At 44.2% G+C, this 24,940-nt stretch overlaps 1 protein-coding gene across 1 annotated transcript in view; it reads right to left on the bottom strand.

Annotated features, from left to right (window-relative positions):
• The window catches only part of CSMD3 (CUB and Sushi multiple domains 3), a 1,852,015-nt gene that overhangs the window by 29,544 nt on the left and 1,797,531 nt on the right, over window positions 1-24,940 (bottom strand). The window contains exons 64-66 of the mRNA XM_033933128.1: window positions 19,813-19,924; window positions 14,648-14,827; window positions 8,697-8,762 (exon numbers count right to left, since the gene is read on the bottom strand). Of these exons, the coding sequence (XP_033789019.1) occupies window positions 8,697-8,762; window positions 14,648-14,827; window positions 19,813-19,924 (358 nt within the window). The remainder of the gene's footprint in view (window positions 1-8,696; window positions 8,763-14,647; window positions 14,828-19,812; window positions 19,925-24,940) is intronic.

The following is a 24,940-nucleotide window of genomic DNA, read 5'->3' as shown; positions in this document are numbered from 1 at the left end:
TTTCCAAGATATAGGAACTACATCTTGAAGAAGGGAGCAAGTAATCATAAGATAGAGAAAGAGAATGAAGGAGTTCTTAAAGCATTTCATGAAGCCAGAGGGCATCATATCATGGACAGCAGTAATTGACCAAATAGAGGACATAATATACATTAGTATAGTTGGAAAGGGGGGAATGAAAGCAGTTTGAGGGACAACTGAAAGCCAACACTCAGGACTGACTATAAAGAAGTGACCTTAGAGAGAAAGTAAGAAGCTAACACAGTGTCTCTCAAACTGTGTGCCATGTCTACATCCTGGTTCTCTAACATGTAATTTCTTTTCCCTTACTTTTCCACTCGATTTATAAACTTATGTAAACCTTTTCCTACCCTTTCTCATTTTTAAGTTCTTGTAAACCGTGCCGAGCTCTACTTCCGTGGAGATGATGCGGTATATAAACTTAAGGTTTAGTTTAGTTTAGTTTTCTAGGCTGGGCTAAAAGAGGAAGGTACATGTTTGCAGATGTTTTCTGCAGCCAGCAATGATATATGGGCTTTTCAACAGAATGTTTTAAACTGCCCAAAGAACTGAATACCTGAGATTAACAAGTTTTAGCTTTTTATTTTATAAGTGTACTGTATATCAAAATCTGAGAGATTTCTGGCCACAAAGGCCCGATACATCACCCATTAACAAACTCATGTCTAGCAGAAACAGAGAAGGAGGCCTTCACATCACATAAATGCATAGCACAAAATGATATCTTATGATCCACTTTGCTGTGGTAAATTTGTACTCTGAGCCCATAAGGCAATCTTTGTTTCAGCTATGTAGTGAGCTCATGGTTTAGATCAGGACTTCCCCAAACTGTTCAAGGTATTCCATAGCCAACCAGGTTTTCAGGATGTCCTTATTGCATTGATTAGCAATTCTATTCTATCTACTTTAATTTCACCATTGTTACAATTACCCATACATAGCTTAAAGAACAAGTTTCCAAGTTTATTTAATCTCTGATATACCGTTTATAAAAAACATACCTAAACAGTTTACAATTATCAGAGTATTGTTAAAATAAAATAAAAACTTTAAAATTTATCATTTCAATTATAATGTGCAGCAAAAAACATTTGCTCCATTTAGCGTGCCAGAGCTAAAAAAAAGTTTGAGAGACACTAGGGAAAGAGTTCCGGGTGTGGGGCACAGGAAGATCAGCGGTTATAGACTAAAGGATACCATAAAGTTTGCTAGAAGTGGGGATACATATAATCTGAAAAGAGTAATAAGACTGCTTAGCTTGGGTGATCACCTGCTTATAATACTTCTTGCTCAACCAATAAAACTGCATCAAACCAAAAGTGAACAAACAAAAAAACATGGTGTAAAAGAGTAAGGAGTTATCTTCCATTAATGCTGCCATTCCACCTCCATACTGCAGGGGCTGCTAGCCCAAGACTGAGCGGACTACATGTCCCATACCATACTGGGCTTTACAGCTCAGTGCTGAGCCACCTTAACAAGGTAATCCTGCTGAGTCAGGGGGAGGGACTCAGCAGAGAGGTGTTTATCTGCCACAGAGGAGAATCATTCAGGGAGGTTCTAGTGTGAGAGGAGGCTTCCAAATATAGAGGCTGATATAAGCCTAAAGAAACACTCTCCAGGAGAGCTCCCTAATCATGGGTTAAGGAGAACCCTGGGAAGTTAAGTCTGGAAAGGACAGTTTGAAGGAGCTGACATTGTGAGACGGTTGATACTTGTATGGCTGAGGTAAACCCAAATTATTATTCCAAGAACTGTGGAAGATGTTCATGGGTCTGGCTGGGACTGTTTATTTGAATAGAAAAACTACTTCCCCCTAAGCCTGTGAGGGAACAGGCTCAGAAGAGTGTGTAACTAAAAGCTTTTCCGTATACCTTCCATGAGTGTCTATGCAGGTTTGAATACATGTGTGCAGAGCTCCAGGAAGGTCTGGATTAGACTCTGCTACACATGGTCATATGGCTGGGGATTTACTTAATACTATGAGTTACTCTGAATTTGATTTGTTGAGCGAGCATCAGGCAGAACTTACAGTAGCTTCTTCCTACTGCCTGCTCAACCAATCAAATTGCATCAAGAAGAAGTGGCATGCAGCATGCTATCAGGACCTTCAGGGGTTTCAGTGAATCACTCGAAACCATTGAAGCACTGCTCTGCAGCACTGTGACCCGGGGTATAGCCAGACCTGTCCAGAGGCATAGCTGGGGGAAGGCACAAGGGGAATGACCACTCTCCCAAACAGATTTTGTATAAGAATGGCACCTACCTCTCCTGCTGCTGCTCTCCTTTTTCTTCCCTCCCTCCCACTCATCCTTTCAGGACATTTCAAGTTCGGCACAGAGCAGCAGCAGTATCAGCTATAAAAACAAAGTGAAAGCACAGTAAGACAATTTTCCTGCACATGCTGCTGCTGCTTTGCTAGTCCTACTTCCTCCCATATCAGGCAAACTGGGACATTGGTAGAGCAGTAGCAGCGCATGCAGGAAATTGGTCCCGTTGTGCTTTCACTTTGTTTTTACAGCCGATACCACTGCTGCTCAGCCATTGAATTTGAAAACTGTAACAGGATGATTCGGAGAAAAGGGGGAAAGGAAGGGGCTGACAAGGGATTTTGGGAGAGAAAAGACAAAGATAAAAGGAGCTATGCTGGATGAGGGGGGATAAGAGATTAAGAAATTAGGTGAGGCTGGATGGGGAAATATAGAGAAATGGGGTGATGCTGGATTTGATGGAGAAGACAGAGAGAGCAGGATGCTGGATGGGGTAGCAGAGAAAGAAAGAGTAATGTGGGATGAAGAGAAGAGAGATAGAGTGATGCTAGCTGGGGAGGGAAAGAGGATAATGACGGATGTGGAAAAGAAAGAGATGGAGCGATACTTTTTGGGGAGGAAGAATGATAGATGCTGGATGGGGATGAAAGATGAAGCGAAGGTAAATGGAAAGAGAGATAGATGGGGGTTGAAAGGGAGACAGATAGAACAATGCTGGATGGGATATGGGAAGAAAGATAGATAGGGTGATGCTGGATGGGGAAGAGAGAAAGAGAGGGCAATGGTGGATGGGAAGAGAGATAGATGGGGTGAAGTTGAATTGGGTGGAAGACAGAAAGCACAATGCTGGATGGGGAAGATAAAGGGAGGTACGGTGCACTGCTGAATGGGAAAGAGATAGAGAGATGGGATGATTCTGGATAAGGGAGATAAAAAGAAAGATGGGGCAATTTTGGTTGGCAGGGATAGAAAGAAAGAGTGGAAATATTCAATGGCAGTCAGGAGGGGGAAAGAGAGAGATAGATTGAGAGGAGATGCTGCATAGGGGGAGAGAAAAACAGAGAGGTGATGTTATATGAAAAAGGGAGAGAGCAAAGAGTTAATGAAAGGCTGGAAAATAAGAGAAAGGGGAATAGGTAGGCCTGGATGAGGGGGAAATGTGGAAATATGGAGGTAAATTCAGTGAATAAAGGGAGCTTAAAGACTGGGTAGTAATAATTAATAAAAAATAGAAGAAAGTTGAAAGATGAGTGTCAGAGATGAATGTAGTGGAGGAACTGGGCAGAAAACCCTGGCAAGAGAGTGGAAAAGAGAGAAGAAAGCAGAAACCAGAGAAATTAAATGGCCAGACAAGAAGGTAGAAAGATAATTTTATTTTTAATTCAGGATAAAGTAGTGTGGTAGCCATGTTAGACCCCTTTAAAGGCTAATAAAAATAAAACAAAAATATTGATCAATTTAATACATTTGTTGATCAATTTTCAGTGGCCAAAACCACTTTCCTCAGGTCAGGACAGTATACTATAAAAGTATTATAATACCCTGGTATGTGGAAAGAGGTTTTGGTCTATGAAAATCAAAGCATGTGTTAAGTTAGTGCATGTTCTGGGGTTTGTTTTTTTCTGTGAGTGTGTGTGTTTGTTTTATTTGTACTTGTTGATTTCTAATATAGGGCCGGATTCACTAATCTGCCCGATCAGGCCCGATGCGGGCAAGTCTGACAAATTCACAAAAAACAAATATGAAGATGGGGGCGATCAGAGGAACGCCTCCATTTGCCTGCCCGGATCACTGGTGCGCGATCCGTGCGCATGCGCAGATTATCTGTAGATTGTCTGCGCATGCCCGTCCGAGCCAGTGCCGTTTTGTTTTTTTGATTTTTTTACTTTTCTGCATGCACCCTCCTGCTCTCCCCTTCCAAGCCCTGCTCTTGCCTCCCAGACTCTCCTGCTCTCTGCCACCTTCCCTGCAGTGCGAGCCCACGGGTTTAAAGTGGGGCTGCACTGCGGCTTGCAGCCCCGCTTTAAACCCTCGGGCTCGCACTGCAGGGAAGGCGGCAGAGAGTAGGAGCTTGGGGCAGAAAGCAGGGCTGGAAAATCGGGGCAGAGAGCAGGGAAAGGCGCCGCACGTTTCATTTTCGGGGCAGAGATCAGGGCTGCAAGATCGGGGTGAGCAGGCAGGAGACATGGGGCACAGCAGAGCTGGAGAGTCGGAAATACGTTTTTGACTGGTCCCCAGCAGTCGCTTTTCAGGATGAGCAGAAAACCCAGTCGAATCGCAAAATTTGTTTAGTGAATTGCGGCCCTGCCTACTTTGCATGCAGTTCCCCTCATTTGCATGTGCAGATTGTAATCGAATCGCTACACAGGCTAGTGACTAGTGCAGGAGGGAAATCTGGTCACAAAGTGCTCGCAAACTGCCATAGGCCCTCTTTTACTAAGCCGCAATAGAGGTTTATACCACTAAATGCTCCAATGGTCATAGGAATTCTTTGAACGTCAAAGCATTCAGCGGGCCAGGCCTTGATAAAAAACCTCTATCGCACCTTAGTAAAAGGGGGAATGGATTTTAACTAGCCCTTCCTTTATCCACCCTACCTCAGCTTTTTTTCAAATAAGTAAAAAAAAAAAAATCCCTCCAGTTGATTAAATGCAGGGTATTATGCCAATTGTTCCCTCATCACCAATACCAGTCAAACCTTAAGAAGGATAAATTAAACAGTGGATTTACCGTATTTTCACGCATATAACGCGCACGTTATACACGATTTTACAAACCGTGCATAACCATGCGCGTTATATGTGTGAGCGCGTTGTACAAATTTTTTTTTCCATTCCGATCCGGCATCCCCCCTGCGAACCGGCATCCTCCCCCCCGCTCGCGTCACTCCCCTCTCCCCCGCGATCCTATATCCCCCCCAGGACCGCAAAGACATCTCTTACCCGATTGGACACCGGCACCAGCACCAATGCACAGGACGTGCCAGTGCCAGTGCCCGAAGATCCTCCCTCGTTGGGCTGGGCTGGGTGGTGCGAGGGTGATCCTCCGTCTTCCCTGTGCCGGGCTGGACAGGGCTTTGAGCATTTGCACATGCTCAAAGCCTTCTGGTCTCGCTCTCTCCGAGATTCTCAGATTCAGAATATCGGAGAGAGCGAGACCAGAAGGCTTTGAGCATGCGCAAATGCTCAAAGCCCAGTCCAGCCCGGTACAGGGAAGAAGGAGGATCTCCCTCGCACCGCCCAGCCCAGCCCAGCCCAACGAGGGAGGATCTTCGGGCACTAGCACTGGCACGTCCTGTGCATTGGTGCTGGTGCCAGTGCCCAATCGGGTAAGAGATGTCTTTGCGGTGCTGGGGGGAATGTAGGATCGCGGGAGAGGGGGGTGACGCGAGCGGGGGAGAGGATGCCGGTTCGCAGGCCAGAAGAGGGAGGAGGTGGGAGGAGGTTTTAGCAGCATGCGCAGTATACGCGTGTGCGTGCTATATAGAATTTTTTTAACAGAAATGCTTTGGACCCGCACGCTATACGCGTATGCGTGATATACACGTATGTGCATTATATGCGTGAAAATACGGTACAAGCTGCAGACCGTGCAGCCAACAGGGTTAAATGTATCCATTGATTGGGTATACTTTTGTTAAATTAATCTTTTGCCTTTCCAATTTGACTGCTTTGAGGTTTAAATTCTTTCAATCCTTTTGATCACTTTGATTGCACCTTTTAAGCGCTAGTAGTAGTGTCTCTTCGCTGCTAATTGTTTGGCATAAATGCTGCCAGAGCCAAACGTCAGATGGTAAGAACGTGATTGGCTCAGGACTGTTTATTTAAAATGACACTACTTTTAAAGTGGCACCACTTTTCATCCTGATCCAGTCGTAAGACAGCAAGCATTTTTTGTAACTTGAGGTAATAATGTCTTTTACCTTCAAATGAACTAGACGTTTATTTTTTCTGTACAGAGCCATGAAGAAATTCTTTTTTTATATTGTGAAACACTGGCCATTGTCGGCGGATTACAGCAGAGTTTTTACCTGCTAAAAACTTAGTCTGCACAGAGATGGCAGAAGTGATCAGAAACGGAGACATGAATGAACGTTCAATGAGGTTTTTTTGGCTGATGATAGAAGCATGTTGGGGGAAGGAGGGAGCCGATGAGTACGTCTAGCTCTCTCTCACAGCCCCGGTGCAAAGTTGTGCCCCATGGCTTCTGAGGCCTTTTTCCTCTTTAATTTAACCTTCTTAAAGTTTGACTGGCATTGGTGATGAGGGAACAACTGGCATAATACCCAGCATTTAATCAACTGGAGGGTTTTTTTTAACTTATTTGATTCATATTTACTCCAATTCCTCCATTGTTTGATTTGTGATTTGTGATATAAAACTTTCATAACAGCAGACAGAGGCTTCTACATTTGCGAAGGGAAGCCTCACTATAAAACAGTTACCGGGGAGGGGGTGGGGAAAGTTCAGGGTCAGGGTTTCTTTTGACTGTAGCATAGTAACTGAAAGTAGGTAAGGACCGGCATGCCTATCTAGTCTGCTCAGTAAGGTATCTAGAAATGTGCCTATGTCTCTCTTTGCAGATTACTCCCACCACCTTTGTTTAGGGTTGTAACTGTTGTGCCATGCAGTTTACCCTTTTCTGTTTTGTTTAGGGAGTAATTACCTTTCAGTGCAGGTTATCCCCTATGGCTTTTTTGAAGTTTGAAAGACATTTATGTTTTTCTTTTTTGCAGAAAAAAACGGTTCATAATCTAAAGCGCGCGACGACAACCTAGCGCGGACAACTGAGCGCAGGACTTCATCGCGCCGAAGAAAAAACGTATTATAAAGGGCTCCGACAGGGGGTGTTGGTGGGGAACCCCCCCCCCCACTTTACTTAATAGAGATTGCACTAGCGTTGTGGGGGGTTTGAGGGGTTGTAACCCCCCTCATTATACTGGAAACTTAACTTTTTCCCTGTTTTTTAGGGAAAAAGTTAAGTTTTCAGTATAATGTGGGAGGTTAAACCTCCCACACACCCCCAACATGGCAGCGTGAGGCAGCGCGATCCCTATTAAGTAGAGTGGGGGGGGTTCCCCGCACACAACCCCTGTCAGAGCCCTTTAAAATACGGGTTTTCTTCGGCGCGATTAAGCCCTGCGCTCAGTTGTCCACGCCCGGTTGTCGGCGCGCCTTTGTCCTCGCGCGCTTTTGACCCATCACCGAAAAAAACAGTAGTGTTGGGGGAGAGAGGAGGCATCATATCTTGCCAGCTGAAGAAATGTGGAACCTGCCTGCTGTCCTCTCTCAGAAAAAAATGGTAGTCAGCAGCAGCTTGGCACCATAAGCATACATAGTTCTCATGCATGAACCAAGCATGCTCACGGTGCTGCGTTGACAGCTCAAGTTGGTGCCACTAAATGGCACGCCTCAGAAAAACATGAGGGGCTTGGCAGTCCCAACCTATCACCTCCCACTGAAAGATGATGTGATGGAGCCACCAAGCCCATTGCTATTTTCTTTGGGGGTGAGACATGCTTGGTCTGCCGGGCCCCTCTTGCTGTTTTCTCTGTGGCAGAGAAGTGATATGCCTAGATCGCTGAGCCCCTCTTTTTATGTCTCTGGGAGTGTTATATGTTGAGATTTTGTTAACAGGTTCTGTTTCATGTGTTAAGGACATTTTCATAGATGTCAAATGCAACTGTATCATCGATTCAGCTCAAAGCCACTGGGCTCTCTTTCCAGTGTTAAGGATATTTTCATGGATGTTTCAAGCAATTGTACCATCAGTTTGGCACATAGTGACAACGAGTTTGCACTGTTTACCGTCATTCCTTTTTGAGTATGACGTAAAGAAGGAATAGATGATAAGTCAAAGCTTATTTTAGTTTGTTGCATGCCCCCTGGAGGTCATATGTCTGCTGTTCTCTGCTTTTGCCTCTTGTTCATGGATCCACAATAACTTGCTGCTTCAGCCTCAAAATATCATAAAGTCTGTATTGCTCAAAGTGGTATTTTTATGGAATCTGCAATTGTATATCACAAAAAAATCTACAATACAAGCGTGTTTTCCACTCCATGTTCACCTTTCTAGGTGTAAAAACTTGGAATGACCTTACTGAAATGACCAGAACGGAATCTAACCACATCAAATTCCAGAAGAAACTGAAAACTCATCTATTTGACACCTAATCACTTGTATCCTCTTCTCCTGTATCTTCCTGCCCTCCATTGTCCTCCCTACCCTCTTCTAACCCTTTCCTCTGTAATGTCGCCAAGAGCTTGTATAGGTATGTGTGACACACAAATGGAAGAAATAAATAAATAAATACAATGATGCCTTTCTGTATATAATTCTGAAGAATACATTTTAGAAATATGGTAGTCATACAAAACAAAACAAACAGAGAGAAATGTTACAAACCAGTTAGTTTGGGACTTGGAGTTCCCAAAGCCGGTCTATGATCTTTAACCAATATCTTGGATCCAACTGTTAAAAATGGGATAAAATATCATAATTACAGGATATTCAATAAAATAGCTTTGCTTTACCAATGTACAGAATTAATTGCATATAAAATAGCAATATGTACTAATATGTTATCAAAATTATTTGTTCTGCTGTTTTATTACATAAACTATTACAAAACAGAATTTACTGCTCATATAATTTGTATAAATTCAACCCTATTTTTTTATTTCTATTGTTCTTAAAATACTGAAAACCTATTTATTTATAGTACAAAGATATTGGCCCCACTTTATTAAACCAATCAGCTTGTGTGTGACTGCTAAGTGCTATTCTAGAAAGGACACTCCGAGTTGGGCACCATGTAAGATTTGGTGCTGGGAGCGATGGCAAAATTTAGGCGTGGAAACTTGGTGTAAATCCTTGTGCCTAAATTAAACCTAGATCGGCCTTATTCTGTAACACCGTATGCAGATTGCAGGAATGCCCCAACCCACCCATGCTCCTCTTGTGGCCTCACCCCCTTTATGTATCTATGCAGAAAAACTTATGCACACGTCTTTAAAGAATAGAGACTTTATAGAATTAGCATCAATATTGATTGTTAGCACCTAATTATTTCTGATAATTGACTCATTAAGCAATTAAACTGTGCATGCAAATTGGACACCCCCCCAAATTTGCTTGTGCAAGTTTGTGTACTGTATATAGAATTAGGATAGTCCCTCACACTTGCTGACCCCTTGTGGTTTTCTTTCAGTACTACCACTAGAAGTCAGTGAATGCTCCCTTATTTGGCAGTCTGACTCATGATGATAGAACCACCAGAGTACCATTACAGGCCTACATGTGTTATTTTACAAGTAGGAACTACAGTACCAGGATAGGAGTGACTGAGGCTTGTTCTTGCTCTACTTTATCCACCAGAGATATTATTAGTGGGGTGTAATGACTTGAGCTTAATCTAAGGATCAGAGATTTTGAGAAGTAGTCACACATGTCACTCACATTTTTTTTTTTTTTTAAGAATCAGAGGTGGGGTCAATTCAAGGGAGCACACTTTTTTTTTTTGAGGGACCAAGAGTGGGAACATATTTTTTTAGTACATTGTTAAAGCCTTGCATAACATCCTTAAGTGCATAAGTTTGAGTGCTGACAGGTTGGTGGTCTTGAGGAAAGTTAGCAAGACCTCTGAAGCTCTTGTGAAATTTTAGTGAATACCACAGTTGAGATTACTGCCAGACATCCTTATTCCTGCCCTTTTGCCATTCATATGTTGGATGTTCCAGTTTATAGAATGACTGCTCATGTTGGACATCCTCAACAGAAAGATGTTCATCTCACACATTTTAGAAAAGGAAATCCTGACGCTTTCCAATTTCACCCAAACTAAAATAAAAATATAGTGGTCTAGTGGACACCCCCTCCACTAGGCTGGGCTGGGACAGGTCTAACTCAGCCCACCTGGACATTTCTGCCTCCCCCCGGGTCTGGGCTAGGATAGGCTAAACCTGGCTACCCAGAGGCTCACATGGCTGGGCCAGAAAAGGCCCTGGCCTGGACCCCTGACATACGGAGCATCCACTATATAATTCATCCCAGATAGAAGCATTTAGGGATCCTCGTTGTCCTCCAAGATTGATGCACGAGACAGATGTGTGTGGTTAGCATGTGCCACAAAGGAAGTTGCAGCTGCTGCCTTAATCCTTAAGACTAAAGCTACAAATTGCCACATGAGGAGCAAGTCCACTTTACGGTCCCATGAATCCTTTAATATCACACTACCCACACTAGGCAGGGAGGTGTGTCTGGTGATCTGTGCCACCAACAAATCCACCTTTGGCTGAACAAATAGCTCCTGGAAATCCTAAGCCATCGGGTAAAGCTTCAACACAGTCTTAGCCATCTGCAAGATGGTACAGTCTGGGAGAATCACAACCACCACCCCACTCCCCAAAAAAGAAAAAGAAGAAGAATTATTGATCTCAAAGATGCCTTCATTGCCCAGACTGCTGTTCTTGTTCAAACCTCTGAATATCTACACAGTTTCTTTTATTTTGACTGGACTAGTCATATCAATAGCTATAATTATCACCACAATCATGCCATGTCAGAACCTCATAAGATAAGTCAATTGCAAATTTTTGATCATCTTTTGAATTGATAGAAGAGTATGGTGCTCATTTTATGTCAATGATTGATAAAAACAGGTACAGTGGTGCCTCGCATAACGGACGCCTCGCACAGCGAACGCTGCGCATAACGAACTTTTTGTCTTGCTCCCTATAACGAACTTCGTTTCACACAACGAAGTCGCCCGAGGGGCCCGGGGGGGGGGCGGAACTACTCTCGCCGCTTCCTAATGTGAGCCGGGAACAGCAGCACCCTCCTGTCTGAATGCAGTGTTCCATCATCTCCCTCCACCTTACCTTAGATACCGAGTTTTCCGGCTTTCTTTTTCGGCCAGCCACACACTTTCAAAGAGCAGCACATGCGCGCATGCTCTGTTGTTCAATCTTCTCCTCTGACGCAACCGGAAACCGGAAGTTGCAGGAGAGGAGAACATTGATCAACTCCAGCAGCTGCGCGTGCACAGCTTTTTGAAATCGTGCGGCTGGGTGAAAAAGAAAGCTGGCAAACTCTGCATATAAGGTGAGGTGGAGGGAGGGAAATGTAGGGCTGCAGAACGAATTATTTTGTTTTACATGTATTCTTATGGGACAACAGGGCTGCAGAACGAATTATTTTGTTTTACATGTATTCTTATGGGAAAACGCGTTTCACACAACGAACTTTTCGCATAACAAACTTGCTCCTGGAACGAATTAAGTTCGTTGTGTGAGGCACCACTGTATAAACACATTCCAAACATGTGATATACTGTATATGAGACTTTCCCCTTCTTGTTATTCAGAAGTTCTTCTGTTATCTTAAGTTAAAGTTCTAACTATAAGAAAAGTGGGGTTTCATTTTTCTTTTTTTGTTTTGAGATATATGTGTAGTTACAGAATAGCATTAGGAACACTTATATATGCATATGTGTATGGTATGTGAGCATATATGCATATAAATGTTATTATACTAATCATTTGCATGTACAATCAGCACAATTTACAGATTTACTCCCTTAATGAATGTTAAAGGATTTTTCTTTGGGGTAAGAGTGTGGGAATGTGCTGGGGATGCATTCCATAGTTAGCGCATAAGTTTTGCACTTATCATGTGTTAATAGTTGAATCCAAATGGTAAGTCTATTACAGGGCACTTGAGCATGAAAACATATCACATGCTGTCATACACATAAGTGTGCATTTACCTGCAAAAGTGCAATCTGTACAGTAGTGTGTAAATGCAAAGGTGTATATATGGACAGATCGTGGGAGGGGGCCCCCCCCCACTTACATAACTTAGAGAACAGCATCCAGTTACATTTATCCTTGTTGCATTTAAACAACCACAGTTATGCTGGAGTAACTGAAAATGCGTAAATGTAAGGTGTTGTGAAACCAGGTTATGCCAGGTACCTAAATGTTATAGGATAGGCTTTCACCGTGTGACACTAGGAGACTCATTTTCAAAAAAACACAGCATAAATCAGCGTAGTAGTTAGAGCAATAGCCTTAGCACCCTGAGGTTGTGGGTGCCCATGCTGCTCCTTGTGACCCTGGGCAAGTCGCTCAATCCTTCTTTGCCCCAGGTAACTCACCGGGACAGATAGGGAAAATACTTTGATAGGTGGTATATAAATAAATAAATAAAATATCCAAGTGGGCTTCTAGACGTCTTTCTGGTTGCTTTGTCTCCATTGCGTCCAACTCTTAAGGGGGCGGGTTAGAGGCATGTTTTGGGCGGGCTTAGGTCTTGGATGCTCATCAGGCATAATCAAAATTAGAGTCCATATAAGGTACTGGATTGGTAGAACCTGAAAGCGATGCAGTCATGGGCTTTTTTTTTTTTTTTTTTAAGACATTTGGAGCTAGATCTGTTTTAAAAGCATCTAAATGCTAAAAAGGTGCCCAAACTGACCAGATGACCACTGGAGGGATTAAGGCATGACCCCCCCCTTACTCCCCCTTAGGTCAAAGACCAGTGCCCTATTTGAGTCTAGCCTTACTTGCGTATGTTCTGTTCCTGTAGGAACTTATCCAACCTTGTCTTGAATCCCTGCAGGGTGCTTTCCCCTATAACAGCCTCCGGAAGAGCATTTCAGGTTTCTACCACTCTCTGAGTAAAGAAGAACTTCCTTACGTTTGTACGGAATCTTTTCACTTCTAACATTAGTGAGTGCCCTCTCATTCTCTTCACCTTGGAGATGGTGAACAATCTCTCTTTCTCTACTAAGTCAATTCCCTTCCATATCTTGAATGTTTTGATCATGTCCCCTCTCAGTCTTCCATTTTCAAGGGAGAAGAGGCCCAGTTTCTCTAGCCTCTCGTTGTACGGCAATTCCTCCAGTCCCATTTTTTTAATTTTTTTTACTAATAAAGTGTTCTTTACTGTCATCACCATGTATGCTCTGACACTTTCAATTCTAATGCATTGTAAGTGCAAAACTTTAGCACACTTCAGTAAAAGAGCACCTTAGAAAAACATCATACTAAAGCAACCAGGATATGTTTAACTTTTAGGAAATAAAACTGTGAAAGAGGATACCGTAATTCATAGTATGTCTATGATTATAAGCATAATTAATATGCTTCTACTGGTGTACATAAGAACATAAGAAATGCCTCTGCTGGGTCAGACCCGAGGTCCATCATGCCCAGCAGTCTGCTCACGCGGTGGCCCAACAGGTCCAGGACCTGTGCAGTAATCTTCTATCTATACTCCTCTATCCCCTTTTCCAGTAGGAATTTGTCCAATCCTTTCTTGAACCCCAGTACCGTACTCTGCTCTATTACGTCCTCTAGAAGCGCATTCCAGGTGTCCACCACACGTTGGGTAAAAAAGAACTTCCTAGTATTCGTTTTGAATCTGTCTCCTATCAACTTTTCCGAATGCCCTCTTGTTCTTTTATTATTAGAAAGTTTGAAGAATCTTTCCCTCTTTACTCTCTCTATGCCCTTCATGATCCTATAAGTCTCTATCATATCTCCTCTAAGTCTCCTCTTCTCCAGGGAAAAGAGACCCAGCTTCTCCAATCTCTCAGAATATGACAGGTTTTCCATACCTTTTATCAGACGTGTCGCTCTCCTCTGAACCCTCTCGACTAACGCCATATCCTTCTTAAGGTACGGTGACCAATATTGGACGCAGTACTCCAAATGCGGGCGCACCATCGCCCGATACAACATCAGGATAACTTATTTCGTTCTGGCTGTAATACCCTTTTTGATTATACCAAGCATTCTATTCGCTCTCTTAGTGGCCGCTGCACACTGTGCCGACGTGTAATGTCATATATCATCTTTGACACTACAAAAGACTGTAAAACTGCATTGTCTTCAATGAATTCTCTCACTTAGGGCTCCTTTTACAAAGGTGCATTAGGGCCTTAACGCGCGGAATAGTGCGCACTAAAATGCCATGCACGCTAGCCGCTGCCATCTCCTCTTGAGCAGGCTGTAGTTTTTCGGGTAGCGCCCTCTAATCCAGTGCGTGCGCTAAAAACGCTAGCGCACCTTTGCAAAAGGAGCCCTTAATGGGTTGGCAAACCAGCTTACAAAATCAAGCTAAAATTTTGAATTCAGCTATTTTAAACATACATGCTTTACATCTGAACTGATGTGTCACCATTTTGAAATATCAAAACAAGATTGTTATATTAGATATGGATCTGCCGATGTGCTTTCAAAGTACCGAGAAGATTAAAAATCCAAGAGAAATGCTGTAATTTTCCCTGGCAAATTTCTCTGTTTAGTGACCAAAAAACCTGCTTAGATATTTACACTGCTATTTATTATTACCTTCACATACTGGGAGTTTTCCACTCCAAGTGTTGTCAGATCTGCACACTCTGTGTTCAGTTCCTCCAGCCAAGAAGAAACCGGGCTGGCAGGTGTAGATCAATGTGTAGCCAAGTAAAGGAAGGTCCATTCCAACAACATTTGCATGTGCTGGCGTTTCTGGTTGTTTGCAACTGTGAGCTGCAAGAAAACAATGAGTCATCATTATGTTAGATTTAAATACAGCATTCCTAAAGCAAATGATTAGAATCATTAAAAAATTGTTTATGCAAAAATAAAAATAAAAAATTAGAGCTCACATAAGGTACTAAATTGGTTGAACCCAAAAGTGATGCAGTCCATATACCCAGAGAATAAGGGCCTCTTCTATCAAACTGCGCTAGCAGTTTCCAGCGCAGAGAGCCATGCTGAATGGCCTGCGCTGCTTCCCGATGCTCATAGGAACTCTATGAGCGTCGGGAGCAGCGCGGGCGCAGTTTGATAGAAGAGGCCCTAAGTATCTTATGGACAGAACCCGAGTGAGACTCTCTACACTTCCTGTCAACATGCTTCAGTCCTATAAGTTTCAAGTTTAATAAAAATTTGCTATACCGCCTATCAGTCTTTTAAGCGGTTTGCACATAATAAAAATAGGGTAACATACATTAAAACATACAGGACCTACTGGAATGATAGTATTAAGGTAAAGAAGTACATCGGTGGGACCGCTATAATAATGAAAAGGTAACTCAATATCATGCTTTCTCAACTCGATCCTAAAGTACCCCTTTGCCAGTCAGGGTTTCAGGATGTCCACAATGAATAGGCATGAAATAAATTTGCATAAAATGGAGGCAGTGTATGTAAATCAAGTTTATGCATATTCATTGTGGATATCTTGAAAACCTGACTGGCAAAGGAATACTCTAGGACCGAGTTGAGAAACACAGCTCTAAAGGGACTGCTGATAAAGCTGTTAATTCATGATGGAACATTTCCAGTTATGGAGATGGATGGAGACCATTTTTCATGAACCATCTGGTGACTTTTGATATTAACTGAGTTGCAGAAGTTAGTGAATAGCTTCTCATTTGATCTGGTAACCTAGACGATAGTTCTTTGTCAGTTCTTTTTTAGCTAAAGAACTTCAAAACTTGCATGTGGAAGGGTATAAAAAAAGGTCTAACCCCCCCCTTGTACAAAGCCGCGCTAGCGGCTGCTGTGCAGTAATGGTCCTGAAGTCTATAGAAATTTAAAGCTTCAGGGCTGTTACTGCGCGGCAGCCGTTAGTGCGGCTTTGTAGAAGAGTGGGTAAGTAAAAGTACCTGTCCTCGTAACATCCAAAACAACAATAATTCAGGCATCTCATAGCCATAAGCAAACAGGATAAATATCTAGATTTCCTGTTGAATTATGGCTGTGAGATGAACTTTTGTTTTTTCACTGAAAATATCCAAAATGAATAATGATAATAATAATAATAACTTTATTTTTCTATACTGCCATAGTCAGACGACTTCTAGGCGGTTCACATCAAAAGAATAGCTATTTTCCATAGTGAAACAACGTACAAATTTTGATCAACAACAAACAGAGACATGAATGTCTGTCTGGCAACATTTTCAAAAATATTATGCACTTGACCGACTTCTTTTTGGATCTTTAACTCATCAAGTGGCTAGAACTCAAACCCGAATTAATAACACCTAACACACACAAAAGGAGGATTTTGAAGAGAATAGGATTTATAAATGGATGCAAAAAAGTAGACTAATAATTAGTAATAATAATAATGTTGGCATAGTATTATTTTCTGAATTATAATTCAGAGAGTAATACTATGCCAACATGGTCATAAAAACACTAGAATAGCCATACTGGATCAAACTAATGAATATTTTTTTTTCTTGCTGTCTTCCTCTAAACCTAGGTGCTTCTTATGGTCAGGTGCGTCTTATAGTGCGAAAAATATGGTAGACGTCTTATAGAAAATGCCCCTAAAATTAACCAACTTGCTCTTTACCCACCGAAGGGGAAACCCATCCCTCTACTGTTTTTTAACACTTTCAGTAAGATTCAACACTTCTGATTTATCTGCATTTATCCAAAGGCCTGAAATCTGTCCAAAATCCTGGAACAACTTCTGAACCCTGGCTAAGGATAGCTGTGGTCTAGTGAAGGCTGCTAACGGGTCATCTATGAAAAGAGCCAGTATGAAAACAGAATGCCCCAACAGAAAGCCCACTATCATTGGGTCTTGCAAAAACTCTCTAGGCCAGTGGTTCCATGCATAAAGCAAAGAGGGACAGAGAAAGGGTGCATCCCTACCTGGTGCCCCTTTATTTAGGAGAGATGTATAAGCTTCTCTACACGGTGTCTCCAGTGTACATAGTTTTGGGAGAATTTGTTATTATTGCTTCATTAATTCTTCCCTGGTTCTGGTTGTTGAGTGGCTTAGTTCTGAAGCTAGTTTACACTTACCCATAGAGAAATCTCTTAAACTCCCTCGGCATCTCTTCTAATCACTAGTGAGGAAAAGGTTAATCTGGGACGGTTTGAGTCTTCTGCTTATAAGTTGATTTTGATTGACTCAATGTTTTACCGACTCTGTCCCGTTCACTGGGTTGGATTATTCAGCAGAATTTTGATAGCATTATTTTTGAATGACTGCCACTTTTACCTATATTTGATTTCACTTACACATTATATGATATGCAATTAGCATAAAATAAGCACCCCAAAATAAGGGTATTTTCATTATCTTGGCTCCAGATCCCACTCATATGGGAGCAGCTCCTTTTCTGATATATCTCAGAGAATGACACGGGGTCAAATTTTTCCCTGTTCCCACGAGAACTCATTTTCCCATCCCATCCCAGAGAGTTCTTTCCCTGTCACTGCCCCATTCCCGCAAACTCTGTCCTCATCTACACAAGCCTCAAAGATTTTAAATCATAAGTGTTCGAGGCTTGTGTGGTTAAGGCACAGCTTAAAGGAATGGGGCAGGGATAGCGACAAAACTCGCAGAGACGGGACAAGGAAATTGAAATCCTGCGGGAATGGGGAAAATTTGTCCCCGTGGCATTCTCTAATATATCCTACAAAACAAGTCATACACATTTTGGGTTTGTGTGTTATACACTTATACAGTACACTCTTGTATTGAGATTCTTTTCATTTGGGCCATTGTGTATTCTGACACCTTTTGTAGTTCCTCTATCAATGTCCTGATTATTTGAATCCCTAATATATCTAGGGATATCTAATGGAAAGTGCCACATGCATGGATAATAGTGCTTTAAGTCAGTGATTCCCAACCCTGTCCTGGAGGAACACCAGGCCAATCGGGTTTTCAGGCTAGCCCTAATGAATATGCATGAGAGAGATTTGCATATGATGGAAGTGATAGGCATGCAAATTTGCTTCATGCATATTCATTAGGGCTAGCCTGAAAACCCAATTGGCCTGGTGTTCCTCCAGGACAGGGTTGGGAATCACTGCTTTAAGTAACATCAGCCTATCCCTTAGATTCATTATGGGCTCCTTTTACGAAGGTGCGCTTGTGTTTTTAGCACACGCACTGGATTAGCGTGCGCTAGCTGAAAAACTATCACCTGCTCAAGAGGAGGCAGTAGCGGCTAGCACGCGGGGCATGGATGGGCTAATGAACCAAAAAGAGGAGGACCCTAGCTCATAAGCCACTCTAACCATTTCATTTATGACAGAAAGTATGAGGCCACCAAAACCCTACCATACTGCCACACAGACAACACCTGCAACCAAAAGGGCTATTGGGGTGGTAGACAGGTGGGTATACTAGATTTTGAGGAGTTTTAGAGGGCTCACCGTAAATTAGAAGGGGGTTATCAAGAAGCTTTATGGTGCAAAGACCTGGAAAAATTACTTATGCATGCAAATAACTAAGGGGAATTTAGGAAACACCTAAAAACAGTACCTAGGTAACTGATCTGCACAACCTCTCTCACAACAACTGATCTCATAAACTGTTAGTCACTAATCCCCAACTATGTAAGTCCTACTCAATTTGTAGCATTTTTTAAATCATTGTAAACCGCATAGAACTTCACGGTCCTGCGGTATATAAACTGTTATTATTATTATTAAATGTATTTCTAGCATCCTTTATGTGAAGTTCACAGCGGTGCCCTCTAAGGTGTCCCACTGTTAGCTGGAATGCATGTGTGGCTAGTCTATCACAATGATGGCCACTTCTACGTCCAAATTGTCTGCATTTGGATGTTTTCAACTTGGACGTTTCTGTGGTTGAAAATGGAGTATAAAGTTAGGCATCCTAGAGGATGGACATCCTGTTGGTCTAGATTTCCAACTAAACAATTTAAAAAAAAGTTGAGATATCTAGCGGCTCTGCTTTTGAAAATGGATGTTTCTGTGCTTCCGACTTTGGACATTTAGCATGAACTGTCCAAGTCGGTGACAGGTCAAAAGCGCGTGAGGACAAAGGCACGCCGACAACCAGGCGTGGACAACTGAGCGCAGGGCTTAATCGCGCTGAAGAAAACCCATATTTTAAAGGGCTCTGACGGGGGTCGTGGGGGGGAACCCCCCCACTCTACTTAATAGGGATTGCGCTGCCTCACGCTGCCATGTTGGGAGGGTGTGGGGGGTGTAACCCCCCACATTATACGGAAAACTTAACTTTTTCTCTAAAATACAGGGAAAAAGTTAAGTTTCCAGTATAATGAGGGGGTTACAACCCCCCAAGCCCCCCCAACGCCAGTGCGATCTCTATTAAGTAAAGTGTGGGGGTTCCCCACCAACACCCCCCGTCAGAGACTTTTAAAATATGGGTTTTCTTTGGCGCGATGAAGTCCTGCACTCAGTTGTCCGCGCTCGGTTGTTGGCGCGCCTTTGTCCTCACGCGCTTTAGACTATGAACCGTCCAAGTCAGACCTAGACATCATTTTCAAAAATGATCCTTCAAGTCCTTATATTTTACATAATGTAAGTCAAAGATAACTTAACCATCGTCCTGTCATATTTCTTTTCTGTTAAAGAAGTTGTGTTGTCGGAGAGCACAGAAAAGTGAAAAGACATTCCCAGGATTAATTTCAAATAAATATTTTATAGAAAGAACAGATATCCTGAAATAAAATCTAGTAAAAAAATAGTTAGTGTTTGCATGATGTCTTTTCTGTATCACTTACGTATGCATTCAGACTGAATTCCACTCCATGTCAAATCTGAAAGGCAATTCCGAGTTGTTGATCCTTGGAGAAGATATCCTTTATTGCAGTGAAACTGAACTATACTTCCCACCTATGAACAATGAAGATAATGAAAATATGTTTTAGTAAGCTACTAGAATTTAAGCTAAAACTTAGTACAGTAAGGCCCCTATATCCATGGGTAATAGGTTCCAAGACCTACTGCGGATATGTGAAATTGCGGATAATAGTGAACACTATTATAACATGGTCTACCATGGCTCGAGTATCGAGCATATGCTTCTCGCATTCTACCCCACCATGCCCACAGCCCCCTGGCATACCTCCTCAAATCTTCTTTGGCAGTAAGCAGCATCTCCTGCCTGCTGTTCATGCCAGCCTGAGCTTCCTCCTTTGATGTCATTTCTTGATCCCAAGACCCGGATGTGACATCAGAAGGAGGGATCTCAGACTATCGTGAGCAGCAGGCAGGAGATGCTGCTTGCTGCCAGTGAAGGTTGGAGGAGGTGTGCTGGGGTGGCTTTGGGCATGGTGAGGTAGAGTGTGGGGGAAGCGTTCGGTGCTCAGGCCATAGTAAACTGCAGATACAGAATCAACGGATACAGGAGCCCTCCTGCATTTCTTTTTTGGCATAGATATAGATAATGACAAAAGCTATTATTACATATCTGTTAAATTAAATGAGTATTATTACAAATCTAGAAAAAAAGGTCTCTAAGGGACCATTAACTTTATTTATGATAACTATTTACAAAGAAAAACTAAATTGTTTCTGAAAAATATATTCTGATGATCCACTGCACATAGTAGCTGATTCTATAAACAATGACTAGGTTAGACGCCACTAGGCGCCCTATTCACAGACACCTAGGGCTCCTTTTACTAAGGTGCGCTAGTGTTTTTAGCACAAGCACAAAATTACCGTGCGCTAAACCACGCGGTACGCTTCTAGAATAATGCCAGCTCAATGCTGGCGTTAAGGTTTAGCGCGTGGCAATTTAGCCCGCGCTATTCCATGCGTCAAGGCCCCAACACTTTAGTAAAAGAAGCCCTAAGTGATGCCTAACTTAAGTTCACATGCAGCTTAATTGCTTGTTAATTGTGGTAATTGACCGTGCTATCAAAAAACAATTAAGAAAGAACAAGCTCCGATACCGCCTAGGGAGGAGCGCGGCCAAATCGGCCGAAGCCGGAGCGAAAGGATGGGAGGGGGGAGGGGGAAGGGAGGAAAAGGAAGGGCCAATCAACGAAGACGAAAGGGGGGGGGGGTTAGGGGACAGGGGTGAGTGGAAGGGAGGTCGCCCTTTCGATACGGCGATCCCAAGAGAGAGACGCGGCTTCCCTTCCTCCCACCCTTTGGCGGTCTGTTGCCTCGCAGGTACCGGCGCTTCAAGCTCCAGCGGGGGACTTTCCTCTCCTGCGTCCTCTCTCTGGCAGCTGCACACCGGAGTGTCTCGGACCGGTGTCGGTTTCCCCACGGGACGCTGGTGCAGCTGCCGGAGGAGTCCTGGCGGAGAGGGAGTTGGGCCGCTGCACACGCGGCCAGGGGGCGCGCCGCCCCGGAGCGCCGGTCAGATTCAGTCGGTGCCGCGAGCCGCTAGCCCCAACGCGGCCCGCGGCCTAGGAGGAGTGGTGTCGTTGGCCTTTAGCGCCGGCGCGCCGGTCGGAGGCGGTCGGTGCCGCGAGCCGCTTGCCCCAACGCGGCCCGCGGCCTAGGAGGAGGGGAGTCGTTGGCCTTTAGCGCCGGCGCCCCGGAGCGCCGGTCGGAGGCGGTCGGTGCCGCGAGCCGCTAGCCCCAACGCGGCCCGCGGCCTATGGGGGAGGGGAGTCGTTGGCCTTTAGCGCCGGTCGGAGGCGGTCGGTGCCGCGAGCCGCTTGCCCCAACGCGGCCCGCGGCCTAGGAGGAGCAGAGTCGTTGGCCTTGAGCGCCGGTCACTGGTTGTCGGCGCCGCTGGCCCCGACGCGGCCCGCGGCTGGGGAGTGGAGTCGACGTCCCAGCCCGCCCGGTGCATCCGCCCTCCCTGTCTGCTCGGCGCGCGGGAGGTTGGGCGGCGCCCTGCACTCGGACGCTTGGATATCAGAAAGGCAGGAGAGAGAGCAGCAAAGGTCTTCTGGTAGGAACGGATCTGGAAGTTGTTGGGAATGCTAGAGAGGCTGAGCTGCGACTGCTCTGTCCATTTTGCTAGGCAAGGACCCCTAATGTGCCATTTTGTGTGAATGTATGGTATACTTTGCTGTCTAGTAATGGAGTTCCATTGTTCAGAGCACAGCTGACAAGGGGGGTTTGAGTGGCGCTCACGTGGCCGAGTTTCGTCCTCCTCCGTTGCCGCACGTCGTGGGGCCCGATAGGGTTCCGTATCCCTAGCCGCCTCGTCCCGTCCCACTCGCCCTGTCCCCACGTCCGCTTTCCGCTGGGGGGGGCGGCTCGCCCCGCCCCGGCTGTTGGTCCGCCGCCCTGATCACGGCGTGCCTTCGCCCCCGCTCGCTCGCGGGGTGAGCACTAATTGCCTTTGTGCCTTCTGCTAATCAAAAAAAAAAAAAAAATTTTCTGGGGGGCAGGGGAGGTGAGCCACTCCTGTTGGGGGCCGCTGCTGCTGGGAGAGGTTGGCCCCTCCCCCACATGGCCCGGCAGGACTATGGCCACTTGGAAATTTGGGTAGGCCCTCGTCCTCCCAGGTAGCTTCGGAACTCTACCAGAGAGAGAGTCGACCACCCACGTGGCCCCTCTCTGCTGGAGCCTGCCGGAGGAGTTCTCGATGAGTAATAAAATAAAATATATATATTTATTCTTTCTGATGAGCTTCCTTGTTTTAGATAACATTACATGCTATTAAATGCTATGCTATTTACGCAATTATATGCTATCCACGGCTATTATATGCTATTGGATTAAATGCTGCGCAATTCGATGCTATCCACGTCTATTATATTCTATTTGATTACATGCTATGCTATTACGCAATTCGATGCTATCCACGTCTATTATATTCTATTTGATTACATGCTATGCTATTACGCAATGATATGCTATCCATGGATATTATATGCTATTTGATTAAATGCTATGCTATTTACGCAATTAGATGCTATCCACTGCTATTAAATGCTATGCTATTAGATGCTTTCCACGGCTATTATATGCCATGTGATTAAATGCTATACGCTTACGCAATTATATGCTATCCACGGCTATCCATGCCTTATATGCGATTATATGCTTTATAGGCTATACCTTTAACTTTGCATCAGAGCGATCTCTCCAGCAGGAGTTTTATCAGGGCGATCTCTCCAGCAGGAGCTATCAGGGCGATCTCTCCAGCAGGAGTTTTTATCAGGGCGATCTCTCCAGCAGGAGTTTTTATCAGGGCGATCTCTCCAGCAGGAGTTTTTATCAGGGCGATCTCTCCAGCAGGAGTTTTTATCAGGGCGATCTCTCCAGCAGGAGTTTTTATCAGGGCGATCTCTCCAGCAGGAATTTTCTGACATGCTTTGCCATTAAGGCTGTTATAGACTCATTACGGCGATTATATGCTATTTACTGCTATTATGCTCTGTAAGGCTATTATTTGCTATTACATGCCATTATATGCTATTTGAAGTCATTAGATGCTCTTAGATGCCACCATATGCTATTACTATTACTTGGCTGCAATGCGCTGTTCTCCAGCTGGAGTTTCTTATAACCTTAGTTTTATATTGCTTCTGACGCTTGATCCGGAAAGGGGGCCTTAATTATACTAGGGCCGGTTTCGGGTTCCTACCCTCGTCTGCCGTTACTGATTGCCTTTATTCTATTAGTATTTAATCTAGCCATGCCGGCTCAAAGTAAGCCACGCTCAAAACCAGCAGCGCAGAAGAAGCCCGCGGCTACCAGTCAACGGAAGACGAGGACAACACGCGCCACAACAACAACCGCGGCTCTAACAGCAGCGGCTTCTACGGCCTCACCAGCAGCGGCGGCTTCTACGGCCTCACCAGCGGCAATGGCTTCTACGGCTCAGCCCCAGCAAGATTTGGCCGACTTAATGGCGGAATTCCAGAGGCAAATAGATCAACACGGGATTCAACAGTGCGCCAACGTCTTGTTGGTTGGCAATCGACCTTGGCCTTAGAGGAGCCACCACAACCATCTCCACCAGGATGATACCACATGTGCTGTAACCACGCCCGCTTCTCGAGTCTTATTATCAATCCCTCTTCAACAAAACTTCGTATCCTGGGCATCATGTTTTTCTCTTCCATTCATGTATGCATTCCTCCTTAGCCAGTGAGCAGGAGTAAGACGTAGACCTTATAGCTTTGAGCTCTCATATTAGGCTTCCTCGCGGTTTCTCCGTGCCCAGATCGGGCCCTTAGGACTGTTTGATGCTACGGACAAAGGACGTGTTGACCTCACTTCATGGGTATTTCATGTATTCACACGGCCATGATATCATCATTTCCCACCTTACGATCCTATTACCTGCATATATTTCCTCCTTAGCTAGTTGCCAGGCCCTTTCAGGCTATCATCACATACCACCTTGCTAACTACCTGATTACCGGAGACCTTAGCCTTGCGACCTGATACCATCACTCACAAGCATCAAGGAGATAAGAATGTGAAGAATCCCTAAGCGGTACAGTATAACATCACTCACAAGCATCAAGGAGATAAGAATGTGAAGAATCCCTAAGCGGTACAGTACTGTTCATGGAGGGAGCACAAACAGGTCTGGGTCTAAATAAGGTCTGGGTCTATATTCGGGTCGTGGATGTTTCAAGGCGGGTTGACATCGTTTATTTTATGGTTTGCTGGCCGTAGTACCTTTATCATTAATGTCTACTTAAATCAATGAGGTTAACCTTCATGGTTATGCATCTTTCCTTTGCCTAAGCCTCAATAATAAATTTGCTTCCCAGCTAGACAGACATTCGGTCACTAAGCTATTGTTTTGCTTTGGTGATTCTGATGGACATGCCCAGGGCCTCAAAATGGTCTCTGAGGGACAACATGCCCCTGAGGGATGACATGCCCAGGGCCTCAATATAAGACCTGAGGGGCCGCATGTGGCCCCGGGCCACAAGTTTGAGACCACTGCTCAAGAGCGTCCTTACCTTAGAGTGG

This window comes from Geotrypetes seraphini, chromosome 2 (genome assembly GCF_902459505.1).
Source record: "Geotrypetes seraphini chromosome 2, aGeoSer1.1, whole genome shotgun sequence".
In the NCBI taxonomy this organism is placed as follows: Eukaryota; Metazoa; Chordata; class Amphibia; order Gymnophiona; family Dermophiidae; genus Geotrypetes; species Geotrypetes seraphini.
The sequence above is the reverse complement of the archived record's forward strand: the minus strand, read 5'-3'. Positions and strand labels throughout refer to the sequence as shown.